This window comes from Dama dama, chromosome 19, assembly GCF_033118175.1.
Source record: "Dama dama isolate Ldn47 chromosome 19, ASM3311817v1, whole genome shotgun sequence".
Classification (NCBI taxonomy): domain Eukaryota; kingdom Metazoa; phylum Chordata; class Mammalia; order Artiodactyla; family Cervidae; genus Dama; species Dama dama.
This window is the reverse complement of record NC_083699.1, coordinates 19,086,051-19,104,581: the sequence shown is the minus strand read 5'-3', so window position 1 is coordinate 19,104,581 and position 18,531 is coordinate 19,086,051. Positions and strand designations below refer to the sequence as shown.

Sequence of the window (18,531 nt, the reverse complement as noted above, 5' to 3'; positions counted from 1 at the left end):
ACACGATATAGCAAGAGCATATAGTTCAGAACCAAAGGAAAAGATACAGAGAGCAAGATCTACAACTAACAAGCTTCCAAACAGAAATCTTCAACATCCTCACAGACGCTTTGTCTTCATGGCATCAATTGTGGTAAGGTGGGCTCACATGGAGAACTGCCAACCCAGAAAGCTCACCTGGCCTTGAGGTTTAGTTTTATTTGGGTTGCATTAGATAGGCATGGTACAATCAATTATTAACCAAGTGGTTCAATTCAATCTTTAGGCCCCTCCTCTTCCCAGAGCTCAGGTTGGTATCAGTTGGCTCAAAGTCCCAACCCTCTAATCACGGGTTAGTTTTTCAGGGGAAGTCAGTTCCTTCCCTAAGATTATCAGTGTGGGCAGCCCCACCCTGAGTCATGGCATTAGCAAAAGCCATCATATGCACAACACAAATCACCCTGTTAGTATAAACTATCAGGTATGGTGCAAAGTTCCAAGACTTAGAGGTTATCTCACAAGGAAATTTGGACAAAAGTCAATCAAATTCATTATTATACACTCCCTATCCCCTGCCCTCCACACACACACATATACTTACATACTCATCATTTCCTATCATCCCCACTTTCAGCTTTATTATTTCTAGGAGCTATTACTATTCAACATACTACATTTTTTTCTTTTATTATTATCATTATTGTCTATCTTTCTCATAGAGTGAAAACTGTATGAGGTAGGAATTTTTTTCTGTTTTTGTTGTTGTTGAATCTTCTGTGATTCAAACAAGTTTGACAGAGTATGCTCTCAATTGATATTTGTTTAATGAAAAAATAGGTTTAATCTCTTTTATAACCCTTCTATTCTTTAAATTAAAATACAGTTTTATTTAAGCATGACATGACAGAATATAAATCCATGAATATTTGCATATAAGAAATTATCCACTATATACTATATCCTCGTGGCCTGCTTATGATTGTGGGGTATTTCAGGTGGCCTTTCAGTTTACAACTACTAATCATGACTTCATTTTACTAGATTGTAAAGCACACTAAAATATATTCACTTTAAAATAACTGTATAGCACATGGAATTCTGCTCAGTGTTATGTGGCGGCCTGGATGGGTTTGAGGGAGAATGGAGGCATGAATATGTATGGCTGAGTCCATTCAGTGTTCACCTGAAACTGTCACAACATTGTTAATTGGTTACACTCCAATATAAAATAAAACGCTTAGAAAGTAACCATATATCTTAGTTAGAAATAACCATCTCTGAATTCTTAAAGGAATCCTAATTCCTGTGTTAGGATTGGTTAAGCAATAATGGAATTTGTATTTCTAAGAAAATTCGATGCATGAAGTTGAGTATTTCCTAGTCCTTCATACCAGGCACCCTGAGTCAATTAATTTCTTTTTAAAGATTCTATTCATAAAATGAATAGAAAATGTTCAAATATCAATGACAAGCAAGCGATTTTCTGTAATACAATTATTCAAATGGTATTCTGCATTTTTGGTTAAATAAACCATGTCTTAAAACTTTTCAATCCTACATTAGAGAGGAAAAGTGCAATGAATGATCTTTAGACTACTTTTGTATAACACAAATTAAAAAAAAAAAAACCTGATAACAAAAAGAGAAGAGATTTCTTTATTTCATGGAAAGTATTGCATATTTTCACTTTGAGGTATTTATTTTATAATCAGAATATAAATTATTTTTTTAAAAATTGCAAAGTCAGGATGTTTAAATTTATAATTTTGAAATTAAAATTATATAGTGTTTCAAAAGGTTTCCAGGTGGCTCAGTAGTAAAAACATCTGCCTGCCAATGCAGGAGATGCAAGAGATGTGGATTCAGTCTCTGGGTTGGGAAGATGGAGGAGGAAATGGCAACCCACTCCATTATTCTGGCTGGGAAAATTCCTTGGACAAAGGAGTCTGGTGTGCTAGGGGTCACAGGGTCACATGGTCAGACACAGCTGAGGGATTGAACACGCACAACAACACAGTGTTTCAGAATTTTGTATCTGGAAAATGTATTGCATTTTACAAAGTTTTTAACTGATACAAATAAGAAGAGAATTATGTCTCTGGTTAAGTTTTAGTCTTTGGAGGTTTTTTCAAATTATAAAATAAAATGCTTCCTCACTTCAATAGCTATTTCAATCACTTTTTGAAAACAATATCTGCATCCATAGGCAAAGGAGTTTTATTATCTCTGAACTACAATTTGGAATGTCATGAGTTATTTCATAGGACAAAGTTTGTTAAATGAACACTGGCAGTGCCATTAGTGCTTCGCTCTTGAACTCAAGTACAAGTCAACTCTGTTTAAGTCACCATTTGCAGAAGCCAGAAACGAATGTGCAGTTAAAATGGTGCCATAAGTTAATTAGAATGGAATTAGAAGGAAAGTGGGCAATTTAGGAACATAAGAATTGCTGTACCGAATCAGACCAATGGTTCTCCTGGTTTAATATCCAGCCTCCAGCAGCTGTACTTGTTAGTTTCTAAAGCTCTAAAATAAAAGAAAAAGACTACATAATTCACCTAGACAAGTGTGCCATCTGTGATCTGGAGAAATTTTCTTCCTGACCTCTTTCAAATAATACCCTAAAGCAAGAGGGTTCAATCCTGTTATGATATTGGTTTAGCTTGAATAGCTCTGCTTTTTAATAATTCTTATTAAATCATCCAGTTCCTACATAAAATCAACCAGTTCATCACGAAGCTATTTATCTCTATAGCTCTTGAATCATGGTTGAATATGTCTGCATCTGTGATAAAATAGGAACTTACGGTACTTGTTCAATACAAGTTCTTGCTGGCAAAATCTGCCTCAGATAACCATGCTGATGAATGCCTGCTTCTCTTTCCAAATCCTAGGGGTTCACAGGCTTTTGGCAAGAAAAATAAAGTGTGTGTTCCATCAGTTCTCCCAAGTTTCTGTCAATAATATATAGAAGGTATATTATAAATGATGAAGAATTTTGTGAGGTATACTTTTAGAAAAGTTCAACTGGAGATTTTCTTATGTGGTTTTGCTTAAGTTAGAAAGGGATAAATTGCATTTGCCTATCACTTTAATCTTTTTTTTTTTTTTTTATACAAGTCTCAGTGACTACTTTCTAGGTTTCTTGGTTATTCTAGATACCAGCTCTAGGTTAATAGTTCTAAACTATTATGTTTACAGTAAACCATCAGGCCAAGAATCCTTCAAGAATCGTAAAGGCCTACAAACTAAAGTCTAAACCATTTTACTAGATTTTCAGATCTTATTGCTATACCACTAAAATCCTAAAGCTATAATTCTAATAGAATCTCCTCTTAGAGTCCAAGAAAACTACTTTTTTTTTTTTTTTTTTTATTGCTATTTGAACTAGGAGGAACACAATTTTGTACCTATTTTAATTTTGTTCCCTTTCTTTAGTTTTCCAAAATTTTCTTTCTGGTTCAATTTCTTATTTTTTTCTCCTTACTTCAGGTAAAATTGCATTTCTTTAGCTAATTCCCTCTTCTGACAATTCGTGTTTATGCTTGATTTAGTTTCCTGTATATTGTTGGTTTTTTGTTTTCATGGATGTCCTTTCTTGTAATTCTCTGAGGAAAACTACATTCCCATATGTATTTGTATTTCTAAAGCCTAGACAAGTGTCAGACTCATAAAAGCAGCATACAAATATATTAAAGGGAAATCTTCAGAATCACCAGTAACTATCCAGATAGTCACTTCCATAATGTTTATTCTTTGAGTTTCTCTTTGTGTGACCTAGGCAATAATATATTATTGAATCCTATAAGGGGCAAGTGAACCAAAAATTATAAATATCTGAAAGACTGAGTCAAGCACTCTTGATATAAAAATCACAATTGAAAATATGGGAAGCATCAGCATGAAAACAGTAACTGAAGGTTCTGAATTGATTTTGACACCTGATGTTAGGAAATGAAGCAATTCCAGGCAGAAGTAATAGCTAGGCAAAGACAGGAGGTGAAATAAAGAAATGACTAAGAAAGTATCCCGAATTCCTGTTGGCTGGCCTGCAAAGAGAATACCTGAAAGTAAGCTTGGAAATGTGGGTGGCATGTTCACTAATCTTTATCTGATCTCACATGGGAATTACTGAAGGATTTTTAAACAGTGAACAAATTTATATGAATGAAAGAACAACTTAAAAGTTAGACCTAGAGTAATACAGTTATTACATACTAAGGAGATGAGCAATCATCCCCAAAATTAGATATATATGTTCAAGTGTAAAGAAAATATTAGCATTTTAAAATAGAATATATTTTTCTTCCTATATGTTAAGCAAAAATATGTGTAAAAATTTCTTCTTTAAATTTTAATTCCTACGATTTTAACTAACATAGTGCTTCAAGGTACTGAAAACATTCAACTAGTTCTTTTATGCTTGATTATCAAACAAATCAACATTTTTCTGACTTTTTTTAAGCTCTTATTGATTTCTGAGAACATATATATATATATATATATATAAATTTATCAGTGACTTCAATAGAACTATAATGCCTCTCAATTTTTTTAGAAATCCGAATGGGACCCAGAACAATAGTACAAGATGGCCTGTTTTCAAAAGCAATGAACAAAAATATTTCTCCTTAAATACCGAGTCACCAAAAGTAAATACCAAACTACGTGCTCAACAATGCCGATTCTGGACACTATTTTTTCCCAAAGTTTTGGAAATTACAGGTATGTGTTACTTTTGTGTTCTGTTAGTATTTGGTTAAATAATTGGTTGTGGGCTATGTAAAAGAGGAAAATGTTACACTATCCAGGGAAGGATGATAATGTTCATTTGCAACTTTATAATTAATTGATTCCACTGTGTACATTATTTAAAGAAAGTAAAACCAGACATTTTCTCTAGAAGAAAATAGAACCTAATAGTGGAACTAAGATAGGGTGATCTTGCTATTCAGCAAATTTTTGTGGAATTATTTAATGCAAATTGAAAAAGTAAATATATAAAATAAACAACTTATAGAACTAAAAAATTAAACTGATGTAAGTCTAAACACAATTGATAATCCAAAAAAGGCAAAAACAAATTTAGTGATAAATTGATTGATTTTTAAGGGGGAAAAAATCTTTAAAATTTATATATTTAAAAACATTATCCAAATATTTCTAAATATTCTGAGCTTGGAAATATTTAAGGCCAGAGACATACATAATAAACAAGTAGTAGTTTAGTTAGCTATGCTTCAGAAAGTGATTACTTAGATTTACATAAGGAAATATTAGGAAAATGGTTCAGATCATTGTATTATTTCAAAATTCACTAGTATGAGAATATTTAACTAAGCTTGAACAATCAACTTGAGTGATTGCATATTCTCTGAGAAAAATGACATACATATATGATTCATTGCCTGTTTTTTTTTTGTTTGTTTTGTCTTTTTTTTTTAAATGCCCAGCTCTTTATAACTGATGTAGCTCCTCAAGTCTATTTGGTATATTTTTCAAATAAAAGTAATTTACTTTCAACCTCTGGGCATACTGCTAACCAGTTCCTTTAGACTTTACCCTTCTGTTTCTCATAATATTCCACAATTTTCAAGCTATATTTTAGATATCACTATATAGTAGTTGTTTTAGTTTCTTCTTTAGAGAGGTTAAGGGTTAGTTTCAGGCAAATAAGGACACTTCAGAGTTGTACTTGATTGTTTAATATGCTCTTTGATTTACTTTTTGATATGCTTTTTTATTTACTTTCTCACCAAAATTATAATTATGGACTCCACCTGTTTGGGAAACATTACTTATAGACCAGTGCTCTGTGTACTCCCAAATGTTCTGTGACACAATATACAGCAGAGATGGGCTTCTGCATCCCTTGGCAGAGCTACAGAGCTACCCTTGTGTCCTCTGAGTGTGAATAGCAATGAGGTAACATGCATAATATGCCAGGAAACTAGAAGAGGTACCATTTAACATATAACAGACTATATATTCTCAATCTTTACATAAATTATCAGTATTTTGAAATGTTCTGTTCAGTTCAGCTCAGTTCAGTTGCTCAGTCATGTCCAACTCGTTGCGACCCCATGAACCGCAGCATGCCAGGCCTCCCTGTCCATCACTAACTCCCGGAGTCCACACAAATATATATCCATTGTGTCAGTGATGCCATCCAACCATCTCATCCCCTGTTGTTCCCTTCTCCTCCTGCCCTCAGTCTTTCTCAGCATCAGGGTTTTTTCAAATGAGTCAGCTCTCCACAACAGGTGGCCAAAGTATTGGAGTTTCAGCTTCAACATCAGTCCCTCCAATGAACACCCAGGACTGATCTCCTTTAGGATGGACTGGTTGGATCTCCTTGCTGTCCAAGGGACTCTCAAGAGTCTTCTCCAACACCACAGTTCAAAAGCATCAATTCTTCTGTACTGAGCTTACTTTATAGTCCAACTCTCACATCCATACATGACTACTGGAAAAACCATAGCCTTGACTAGACAGACCTTTGTTGGCAAAGTAATGTCTCTGTTTTTTAATATGCTGTCTAGGTTGGTCATAACTTTCCTTCCAAGGAGCAAGTGTCTTTTAATTTCATGGCTGCAATCACCATCTGCAGTGATTTTGGAGCCAAGAAAAATAAAGTCATCCATGGTTTCCACTGTTTCCCCATCTATTTCCCATGAAGTGATGGGACCAGATGCCATGATCTTAGTTTTCTGAATGTTGAGGTTTAAGCCAAATTTTTCACTCTCTTCTTTCACTTTCATCAAGAGGCTCTTTAGTTCAAGAAAATTAGAGATACCAAGGGAACATTTCATGAAAAGATGGGCTCAATAAAGGACAGAAATGGTATGGACCTATCAGAAGCAGAAGATATTAAAAAGAAGTGGCAAGAATACACAGAACTATACAAAAAAGATCTTCACAACCCAGATAATCATGAAGGTGTGACCACTCCCACTCACCTAAAGCCAGACATCCTGGAATGTGAAGTCAAGTGGGCCTTAGGAAGCATCACTATGAGCAAAGCTAGTGGAGGCGATGGCATTCTAGTTGAGCTATATCAAATTCTAAATGATGATACTGTGAAAGTGCTGCACTCAATATGTCAGCAAATTGGAAAACTCAGCAGTGGCCACAGGAAAAGGTCAGTTTTCATTCCAATCCCAAAGAAAGGTAATGCCAAAGAATGCTCAAACTACCGCACAATTGCACTCATCTCACATGCTAGTAAAGTAATGCTCAAAATTCTCCAAGCCAGGCTTCAGCAATATGTGAACCATGAACTTCCAGATGTTCAAGCTGGTTTTAGAAAAGGCAGAGGAACCAGAGATCAAATTGCCATCATCTGCTGGATCATCAAAAAAGCAAGAGAGTTCCAGAAAAACATCTATTTCTGCTTTATTGACTATTCCGAAGCCTTTGACTCTATGGATCACAATAAACTGTGGAAAATTCTGAAAGAGATGGGAATACCAGACCACCTGACCTGCCTCTTGAGAAACCTATATACAGGTCAGGAAGCAACATTCAGAACTGGACATGGAACAACAGACTGGTTCCAAATAGGGAAAGGAGTATGTCAAGGCTGTATATTGTCGCCTTGTTTATTTAACTTATACGCAGAGTACATCATGAGAAATGCTGGGCTGGAAGAAGCACAAGCTGGAGTCAAGATTGCTGGGAGAAATATCAATAACCTCATATTTTGAAATGGGAGGATCATAATTTGAAGCAAAATATGCTGAGAGTACGGGAAATGTTTAAATGACTAATTTATTATAAAATCAACTTAGTCGTTCTGGTTGAAGCACATGTGGTCTATTGCAGTGTGTGTGTGTGTGCATGCTAAGTCGTCTCAGTTGTGTCCAACTCTATGCAGCCCTATGGACTGTAGCTTGCCAAGCTCCTCTGTCCATGGGATTCTCCAGGCAAGAATACTGGAGTGGGTTGCCATGTCCTCCACCAGGGGATCTTCCCAACATACGTATGAGACCTGTGTCTCTTAAATCTCCAGCATCCGTTGGCTGGTGGGCTTTTTACCACTAGCATCACCTGGGAAGCCCCTACTGTAGTGTATTTGAGGATAAAATAAAATTTCAATATCAACAGGTTTTGAAGATGTACTTCAAAATCTCTATCTCTAAATATCCAACTTCTGTAAAGCAGTTGAATAAACCAACTCCTATGTTTTTGGCTAGATGCTGCCCTCTCCTACCCAGGGCTGAACAACTTCCTAATGTCAAGAACACTGTGCTGGATGGAAACATATATGTCACTCTGGGATACTCCCAATGTGTCTTGAAAACATATTTTATATTTATCACTATTTTTTCAGATAATTACCCCAAAGTAGTTTTATGAAATATATTTAGTAAATTTTAAAGTAAATGTATGACATAATTGTTATAATATCAACAATGTATTCATTAGTAATAATAATATTTACACTTAAATAAACAATTAGTTTGAAATGTCATGTCTTTAGGTTTTATAAAGAAATAATGTAGAGGGATTTAAATATTAAGAAGATATGTTATTAACATACCTTATATTTATCAAGTCATAAAACTTTCAACATTTTACTCTTCGATATTCTGAAAATTTGGTTCAGATGACCTGGGCTGAAGATTTTATGGAAATACTCCTTTTGGTTTTTTTAAAAGCAAGGTAACTTCACAAGCAAAGGAAAATTTCAAAAAATAAATACTGAACAGGACTTCTTAAAAGGAGAAATGTTTACCTCACTCACAATGGAAGTACAATAAGCATAAGTACCTTCTGAGCAGTTATTTCCATCTGAGTAGTAAATATGCTCAAAAAAATGATCCTTAAGATTTGTCTAACACTCAAATTCTAACTCTTAACTTCAGACTATATTTCAGCACACACCTGTGCTCTTATTGCAAGCACCTGCAAGAAATAAAATACACTGTTTCAACTGTTAACAAATTCAGATTTTTTGCTAAGAATATAACTACAATATTTCATAATCACAAGAAATGGAAGTAGAGAAATGACCCATTCAATGTTGATGAAATATCAATATTTTTCATTAAAATTGAGGAAGTAAATTCATATAAACGGAAAAAATTGACCTACACATCTTCTCAGATTACAAAAATATCAGATCCAATTGTTCCTCCTTTGGCCTTTGAATAAATCATGAAATACTGGTTGATACAACTAAAGAAGACTAATGTAAATTTAAGAGTTGACATATTATTCTGATTGATCACTTTGGAATCTCATATTCTGCTATTTGCTAATTAGGCATCAAGAATGCAAACAAAAATGGTATAGTGAAAAGGTAGTTTGAAGGAAAAATATCAAGCAGTTTTTCATATTTGACTTTTCCATGAGTTGTTAAAAGCAAAACAAAGCAAACAAATAAACAAAAGACTTTGAGTTACTTGGATCAAAGTAACTGATTTATTTATTTCACTGTAAAACATACGATGTCTTCACAAAGCCCAGTCTGAGTAATCATGAAAGTGAAAGTTGCTCAGTATGTCTGACTCTTAGTGACTCCAAGGACTATACAATCCACATGGAACTCTCCAGGCCAGAATAGCTTTCCCAACCCATGGATCGAACCCAGGTCTCCCCCACTGCAGACAGATTCTTTACCAGCTGAGCCACGAGGGATGTCCAAAAATACTGGAGTGGGTAACCTATCACTTCTCCAGCAGATCTTCCTGACAAGTTTATCGTAGTTCACACCATCTCATCACACACCTCAAATTATAACAGGGCAATTAGTAAGTTTATGATTTGCTTTATAAAGAATTATGAATCCCTTTGCAATTTTAATAACTGGTTGAAAAACAGGAATATAAGCAAGTAAAGGGGACAGATGATATTTTTATGATCTCTCAAAACACAGGAAATGTTACTTTTTATTGTAATATTCAGTACCATTCAGTATCAATGTAGTTAATGTCTTCTACTTTCATCTTGATTAACAATAACAATAACTTCTCTTATGTTCTGTCCTAACTCCTCAGACTTGGCTAGTTAGACTTAGTTCTGGTAAAATATTGCTCACCCTTTTTTAACTGACAAGACCAAAAAAAAAAAAAAAAAAAAATAGTTTAATTATATCCTTCTTTGTGTAGTGAAGACTGCTGACTTTCTCCCAAATGAAACACAATGTGGGCAAAACAAAGATCATCCAAGTCCTGAAAAAGTTGTATCAGTGTGTTTTTAAATTACTGATATTGATCTAGGTCTACACTGGTTCGATAAAGAACAAATTTAGGAATGAATTTTTGTTACAAAGGCAGTAAGTTCATTTCCAGAGCTCCCCATAGATGCATATAGTTTAATTAAATGTACACACCATCTCAATTATCCCTCATGGCAACACTGCAAAATAGGGATTACCAACTCCATTTACAGTTGGAAAATTAATTTGAAAAGTTAATTTTTTATACTAATATCATAATTGGTCAAGCTGGAATTTCAACCCATGTCACTCCAAAGCTTATATTGATGTTCTTTTCTTTATTCCACAGTGCAGCACCCTGTTAACTATAAAACAAATAGAGCTACATCTCACTGATGATGATAAATCTATAGCCACTTAAGTATAACAGTATTCTAGTTTGGGATGAAAAAGAAGTAGAGGAGGAGAAAAAAATTCTAATTTTGGTTATGATTTATGACATAGGACTAAGGTTTTTTTTTTTTATTGTCTTTTCATTACAGTGTATCCAGTTCCTTTAGATTCTGTTAGAAAATAATTAAATGTTTTGTACTGTATTGTCTCAATCAATATTCAGTAATTCTAAAGGGAAAATGTAATCAGATTTACAGAGCATTTTGACATTAGAAAGTAAACTTTTAGTAAGTAAATTGTATAGATATTTGATTATGACCCAAAAAGAAATAAATTTATGTTTACATGAATCAATGGATTTTATATAATTCCATGAAGAAAAGAAAATCAGATATAAGACCTTTTCTCTAAATATTAAAATTCATCATCTAAATGCTAAATTACCAATCACTTATTTGTTATACCAAAAGTTTTGTTGTTTCTAAACTTTAGAGTTCTTATTTTGTGTAAATAAATTTAAAACAGCATTTAATTATCATAAAAAAGAACAGAAGAGTGTATCATTTGGTAGGATGTTTAGTATCTTTCTTCCACATCTACTGTTTTTTGACTCTTTAGAAAAGTTCTTCTATTCACAAAAAAAGTATAGCCATTGACCTTTACAAAGGCATTTTACATAGAAATAGGACATTTTTTCCTATAAACTCAAATATAAACTCACAAAAATTTGTCCAATGTCCAAGCACTGTGAACATTTCAAACCTAACTATATCTTAAATTACAGGGGATCTCTTAATGGCATTAAATATTTTCACTGTCATTTAACAAAAAACAAATCACTGAATGTGCTCTGTTGTTAATAATATGAAGACATTTTTATGTATACATTATATTGTAGTATGAGATCACATGAACATTCTCCTAACTAACACCTTACAAAGTTATAATTAATTTCAAAATTCCTAACTGAAAAGTATATAATAAAAATTGTCAGTTTTTATTTTCATAATAGTTGAAATAACAAACTTTTGTTTTTAATTTAATGACTGTAGCTTAGCATTCTAAAGACTTAAAAATGAGAGAACTACAAATATATAAAATACCTATAGATTTAAATAAACCATCTTCTAGCTTTATTAAGTTCAGTTCAGTTCAGTCGCTCAGTCATGTCTGACTCTTTGTGAACCCTTGAACTGCAGCACGCGAGGCTTCTCTGTCCATCACCAACTGCTAGAGCTTGCTCAAACTCATGTCCATCAAGTCGGTGATGCCATCCAGCCATCTCATCCTCTGCCGTCCCCTTCTCCTCCTGCCTTCAATCTTTCCCAGCCTCAGGGTCTTTTCCAATGAGTCAATTCTTTTTATCAGGTGGCCAAAGTATTGGAGTTTAAGTTTCAGCATCAGCCCTTCCAATGAACACCCAGGACTGATCTCCTTTAGGATGGACTGGTTGGATCTCCTTGCAGTCCAAGGAACTCTCAAGAGTCTTCTCCAACACCACAGTTCAAAAGCATCAATTCTTTAGCACTCAGCTTTCTATATAGTCCAATTCTCACATCCATACATGACTACTGGAAAAACCATAGCTTTGACTGGATGGACCTTTGTCAGCAAAATAATGTCTCCTCTTTTTAACATGCTGTCTAGGTTGGTCACAGCTTTTCTTCTAAGGAGTAAGTGTCTTTTACTTTCATGGCTACAGTCACGATCTGCAGTGATTTTGGAGCCCAAGAAAATAAAGTCTGTCACTGTTTGCATTGTTTCTCCATCTATTTGCCATAGATCCAGATGTCATGATCTTAGTTTTCTGAATGTTGCATTTTAAGCCAACTTCTTCATTCTCCTCTTTCACTTTCATCAAGAGGCTCTTTAGTCACTGTTCATTTTCTGCTATAAGGGTAGTGTTATCTGCATTTCTGAGGTTATTGATATTTCTCCTGGCAGTCTTGATTCCAATTAGTGCTTCATCCAGCCTGGCATTTCCCATGATGTGCATATAAGTTAAATAGGCAGGGTGACAATATACAGCCTTGACGTACTCCTTTCCCTATTTGGAACCAGTCTGTTGCTCCATGTCCAGTTCTAACTGTTGCTTCTTGGCATGCATACACATATCTCAGGAGGCAGGTCAGGTGTTCTGGTATTCCCTTCTCTAAGAATTTTCCACAGTTTGTTGTGATCCACACAGTCAAAGGCTTTATTGTATTCAGTAAAACAGAAGTTGATGTTTTTCTGGAACTCTCTTGCTTTTTCAATGATCTGACAGATGTTGGCAATTTGATATTGGTTTCTCTGCCTTTGCTAAATTCAGCAAGAAAATCTGGAATATCTCAGTTCACTTACAGTTGTAGCCTGGCTTGGAGAACTTTGAGCATCACTTTGCTAGTGTGTGAGATGAGTGCAATTGTGCAGTAGTTAGAGCATTCTTTTGCATTGCCTACTTTGGGATTGGAATGAAACCTGACCTTTTCTAGTCCTGTGACTACTGCTGAGTTTTCCAATTTGTTGACATACTTAGTGCAGCCCTTTCACAGCATCATCTTTTAGGATTTGAAATAGTTCAACTGGAATTCCATCACCTTCACTAGCTTTGCTCGTAATGATGCTTCCTAAAGCCCACTTGACTTCACATTCCAGGATGTCTGGCTCTAGGTGAGTGATCATACCATCATGGTTATCTGAGTTATGAAGATCTGTTTTGTATAGTTCTTCTGTGTATTCTTGCCACCCTTTCTTAATATGTTCTGCTTCTGTTAGGTAACTACCATTTCTGTCCTTTTTTTGTGCCCATCTTTGCATGAAATATTCTATTGGTATCTCTCATTTTCTTGAAAAGATCTCCAGTCTTTCCCATTCTATTGTGTTCCTGTTTTTTTGCATTGATCACTGAGGAAGGCTTCCTTGTCTCTCCTTGCTATTCTTTGGAACTCTGCGTTCAAATGGGTGTACCTTTCCTTTTCTCTTTTGCTTTTCACTTCTCTTCTTTTCTCACCTAGTTATAAGCCCTCCTCAGACAACCATTTTGCCTTTTGCATTTCTTTTTCTTGGGGATGTTCTTGATCCCTGCCTCCTGTACAGTGTCACGAACCTCCATCCATAGTTCTTCAGGCACTCTGCCTATCAGATCTAATCCCTTGAATCTATTTGTCACTTCCACTGTATAATCATAAGATATTTGATTTAAGTCATACCTGAATGGTTTAGTGGTTTCCCCTACTTTCTTCAAGTTAAGTCTGAATTTGGTAATAAGGAGTTCATGGTCCAAGCCCCAGTCAGCTCACAGTCTTGTTTTTGCTGATTGTATGGAGCCTCTCCATTTATGGCTGCAAAGAAAATAATCAATCTGATTTTGGTATTGACCGTCTGGTGAAGTCCATTTGTAGACATGTCCATTTGTAGTCCATTTGTTGTTGGAAGAGGTTGTTTGCTGTGACCAGTGCTATCTCTTGGCAAAATCTCCTAAAAACTTAAAACATAAGAGTACTACAAATATATTAAATACCTATAGATTTGAATAAACCATCTTCTTGCTTTATTACATCTATTTATATTAGGAACTTAAATATATGATTTTAAAAGCTTATAATTTAAGAGCTTCTATTGTTTACAATCTTTATTCTTTAATATAATACACTTTTCAAATAAATCAAGATTTCAAGTTTTTTGTATTACAAAATCATTTTTGGTTCATTGTCTCATATTATTTCTGGCAGAAACAGTCCTCTCCCCTGACACATACATACACTTTGCAAACTGCTGAAAAACAGAGATTTTCTTGGTCATCATTCTAATTTTCAAAGCAGTTAATAAACTTCTATCTTGCACTATGTTTAATAAACTCTTTTCAATGACCAGGCTTTGTGTGTAATGAAAATATATTAATACAGAATGAATGTAAAATCTATGTAGAATGCCAATTATAAAGTTCTCCTAATGCATTAATAATAAATATTTATATATGAGCATTTTCATCAGAAATAATAATACTCTGCTATATAATTATATATGTAAAATAGATGCATTAAATGAGATTTTTACTATACTTAGGGGATTCTAGAAAATAATATTTATATATCTTCTCAGAAACTAAAGCAAAAATATGTAATATAATTTGACATAATATACAAGCTCATGTGTGTTACATTTTATGTTGAATACATCTTGTATGTATATATTATTTTCATTTTCATATAGTATATTTAAAAATTTATTAGTTTTTTCATGTAGTGAAAGAAGTTTATAATAAATAATAAATTAAAAGATCACTGTGCAGTGTGCTAGGAGAAAATGGCATCTGAAATCAAAATTATTTTTAATTAACATAAACAGAGATTGAAATGTAGATTAATGCAACTCACTCCGTGTTTTACAGGAAATATTGATGAAGCAGAACGAGAATGGAAAGCAGGATTCCATCGCTGGAACAATTACATGATGGATTGGAAAAATCAATTTAATGATTATACTAGCAAGAAAGAAAGCTGTGCAGGTCTCTAATTAATAGATTTACCTTTTATGGAATGTTCATTTTCCTGTAGATCAAGGCAAAACTATCATTGGCTCTCTTACACTCCTGGTAAGAAAGCTATTATGTATGAAACAAAAATGCCAAAAGGATAAAATCAATTCCTCTCTTCTTTCACTTAGTATCGTACCTAGCATTTCAAAACCCAAACGGCTAGAACTAGTTTAATTAAATTTCACATTATAAAGTATGACAATTAATTATATGCATATTAAAACAATCTGCAGCTTCAAACTCTCTCTTTCCTGAATAACTTTAAGAAAATTTTTCCCTAAAACATATCTGAGTTCTGTTTCCAATCTCTAATTTATTTTTATTACCACTGATAAAATATATTTTTAAAAAATGGATGGGAGGTCTTGAAACATTACATACTGTGATTTACAATATTATTTCCTTTTAACTAATTTATGCATTTAATGTTAACATGATACATTAAAACAAACAAAGTAATTGGCTGCTTTGGTTTTTCTTTTATATGAAGGCAAGAAAATTTATTTAAGAGAATCTTAAAATAAGAGGCTTGATCACTTGGAATCATCTAATGATAGAAACAAAATGTCACAACCAAAAGACAAAATGTAAAAGAATATAATTACTTATATTTTGAATTTTTTAAAGATGTGTATGCTTATAGTCCTCAAATTATATTCCTGTTCTTTCAACTTTTTTCTTTCTCACATCCTCACTCCTCAACTCTCCCCAAACATGTCCACATGTAAATTACTCTTCCTGTAATGCAAAAAGTATGTACTATCTGAAATATCCCTTGACTGCACCCACATATATCAGGATTTTAGTAAAGAAATTGTTCCGTTTCAAAAAAGAAATGATTATATTTTCCTCAGGAAAAGTATATTGTTTTAATAATTTTAAAAATTACAAATCTGCATTTACTAACTTTCATGACAAGGGAACACATCCCATGAATAAATTCACTGTCTTCCATTAAAGGGACGATGTCAGGAGATTTTAAATCCCAGGAGAGAGCAGCACTGTTTTTGTTTTGTTTTGCTGTTTTGCTTTGTCTTAAATGGCCATCACCTCTTTTTTTCTTTTTTTAAACAGTTTTATTGATTTTTTCAGGCTGTGTTGGGTCTTCGTTGTGTGGGCTTTCCTCTAGTTGTGGCAAATGAGAGCTACTATTCTTTGCAGTGCACAGGCTTCTCGCTGCGGTGGCTTCTTGTGTGGAGACAGGCTCTAGGGCACATGCCCTTCGGTAGTTGTGGCACATGGCCTCCGCAGTTGTGGTTCCCAGGCTCTGGGGCACAGGCTCAGGAGTCAGCGTGCACAGACTTAGTTGTTCTTAGGCATGTGAGATATTCCCTTATCAGACCCGTGTCTCCTGCCTTGGCAGGTGGATTCTTTACCACTGAACTACCAGAGAAGCCCAGGGCAGTATTGTTGATTATGCTAATTAAGCACTGAAAACTAGTGCTCAGTATAGATTAAAGACATGACTGAGTGACTAACACAGCAAACAGAATTTGCTTATTTGACACTAAGTAATAATGGTAATTCAGATGCAAGATGACTAATCAGACTTTTAATTTCTGTTTCCCATCACACTTTTCATTTTAAAAATATTGACTATTTGTGAACTCTCAAAAATATGGACAAGTAATCATTCTTGCCAGGCTCAGAAAGAGATGCTACTAGGATTAATTACATAATGATCATTAAACTAGGTAGGTGAATACAGCAACTTGCTTTTCTCCTCAGAAGCATTTGCAGAAGTCTTTTGCTTGAGGCGATTACTATATTACCTTGTTTTTCTGAGTTAGGCATTCTGTTCTAATTATTTTTGATTTCCTTCAGTGGTTAGGGGAGAAAAAACAGGAGCAGAGAGGATTTATCAAAGAAGCCTCTGGATAATAAACTATAAAAATGTATTTAACAGTGTTAAACACCATTCTAAAATCCTTGAAGTAACTATATCAAGAGAATGATCTAAAAATAAGAGAGATAGAATGATCTATCAATCTACCTTTTATCTATCTATCATCTATTAACGATAACTGCTCCCAATTTTAGTCAAAGGGAGGGATAAAAGCCAGAGGAATGCTACTATTATACATAATACAACCTGGAATATAAATTCGAAGTCATTGCCTTGACCAAGATAGCCTTACTGTTCCCCTCAGCTTGACTAAGTTTTAGACAGATTTCCTCCTGGCTATGGGCCTCTGACTTCCAGTTTCTTAGAGAATTTGCTTCAGAAATGTTGCCATTGTAAATTCTTTCTCTGCCCCTTTGAAATGTGTATAAATCTCTCAGCCTCTTGTCAGTTTTACTACCCATGAAATGTCTTTCTCAAGGACCTGGGAACTATTACTTTGAAATTAAACATTAAAAGAGATAGTGCCTCCATCACTCAGTCTCGATGGGAAGATAGGAGCCTAACTTCTTTGGGAGCCAATTACCAAACACTGATGGCTTAATCCCAGAAGAAAACATTGCAAACTCAAGAATAACTCTATGTGCTCAACATATCCCATTGGTCAGCCCTCCCCCAAAGTCTGCCAGTACTTTTCTACTAGCTCACCTCAACACATAAAAACCTTCACATCTTTTATTTCAGAGAAGTTGAGTTCAGTCTCTCTCCCCATTTGCAACTGTTGTTATTGTTGTTCAGTTGCTCAGTCATGTCTGAGTCTTTGCAACACCATAGACTGCAGCATGCCAGACTTCCTTCTCCATCACCATCTCCTGAAGTTTGCCCAAGCTCACATCCTTTGAGCTGATGATGCCATCCAACCATCTCATCCGCTGTTGCCCCATTTTCTTACCTTCAATCATTCCCAGCATCAGGGTCTTTTCCCGTGGTTCATCTCTTCGCATCAGGTAGCCAAAGTGTTGAAGCTTCAGCTTCAGCACCAGTCCTTCCAATGAACATTCAGGACTGATTTCCTTTAGGATGGACTGGTTGGATCTCCTTGCAGTCCAAGGGACTCTCAAGAGTCTTCTCTAACACCTCAGTTCAAATGCATTAATTCTTCAGTGCTCAGCTTTCTGTATAGTCCAACTCTCACATCCATACATGAATACTGGAAAAACCATAACTTTGCTTATATAGACCTTTGTTGACAAAATGATGTCTCTGCTTTTTAATATGCTGTCTAGGTTAGTTATAGCTTTTCTTCCAAGGAACAATCATCTTTTAATTTCAAGGCTGCAGTCATCGTCCACAGTGATTTTGAAGTCCAAGAAAATGAAATCTGTCACTGTATCCATTCTTTCCCCATCTGTTTGTCTGAAGTGATGGGACAAGATGTCATGATCTTTGTTTTTTGAACATTGAGTTTTAGGCCAGCTTTTCCACTCTCTTCTTTCACCTTCATCAAAACGCTCTTTAGTTCTTCTTCACTTTCAGCCATAAGGGTGTTGTCATCTCCATATCTGAGGTTATTGATATTTCTCCCAGTAATCTTAATTCCCCAATTGCAATAACCCTGAATGAAGTCTTTGTTGA

General features: G+C 34.6%; 1 protein-coding gene across 1 annotated transcript in view; it reads left to right on the top strand.

The window, feature by feature from the left end:
- BCHE (butyrylcholinesterase) overlaps positions 1–15,741 on the top strand; it is a 68,130-nt gene extending 52,389 nt beyond the window's left edge. Inside the window, exons 3-4 of the mRNA XM_061168261.1 lie at positions 4,538–4,704; positions 14,907–15,741. Coding sequence (XP_061024244.1) covers positions 4,538–4,704; positions 14,907–15,031 — 292 coding nt within the window. The 3' untranslated portion in view covers positions 15,032–15,741. The remainder of the gene's footprint in view (positions 1–4,537; positions 4,705–14,906) is intronic.
- Positions 15,742–18,531: the final 2,790 nt, after the last annotated feature.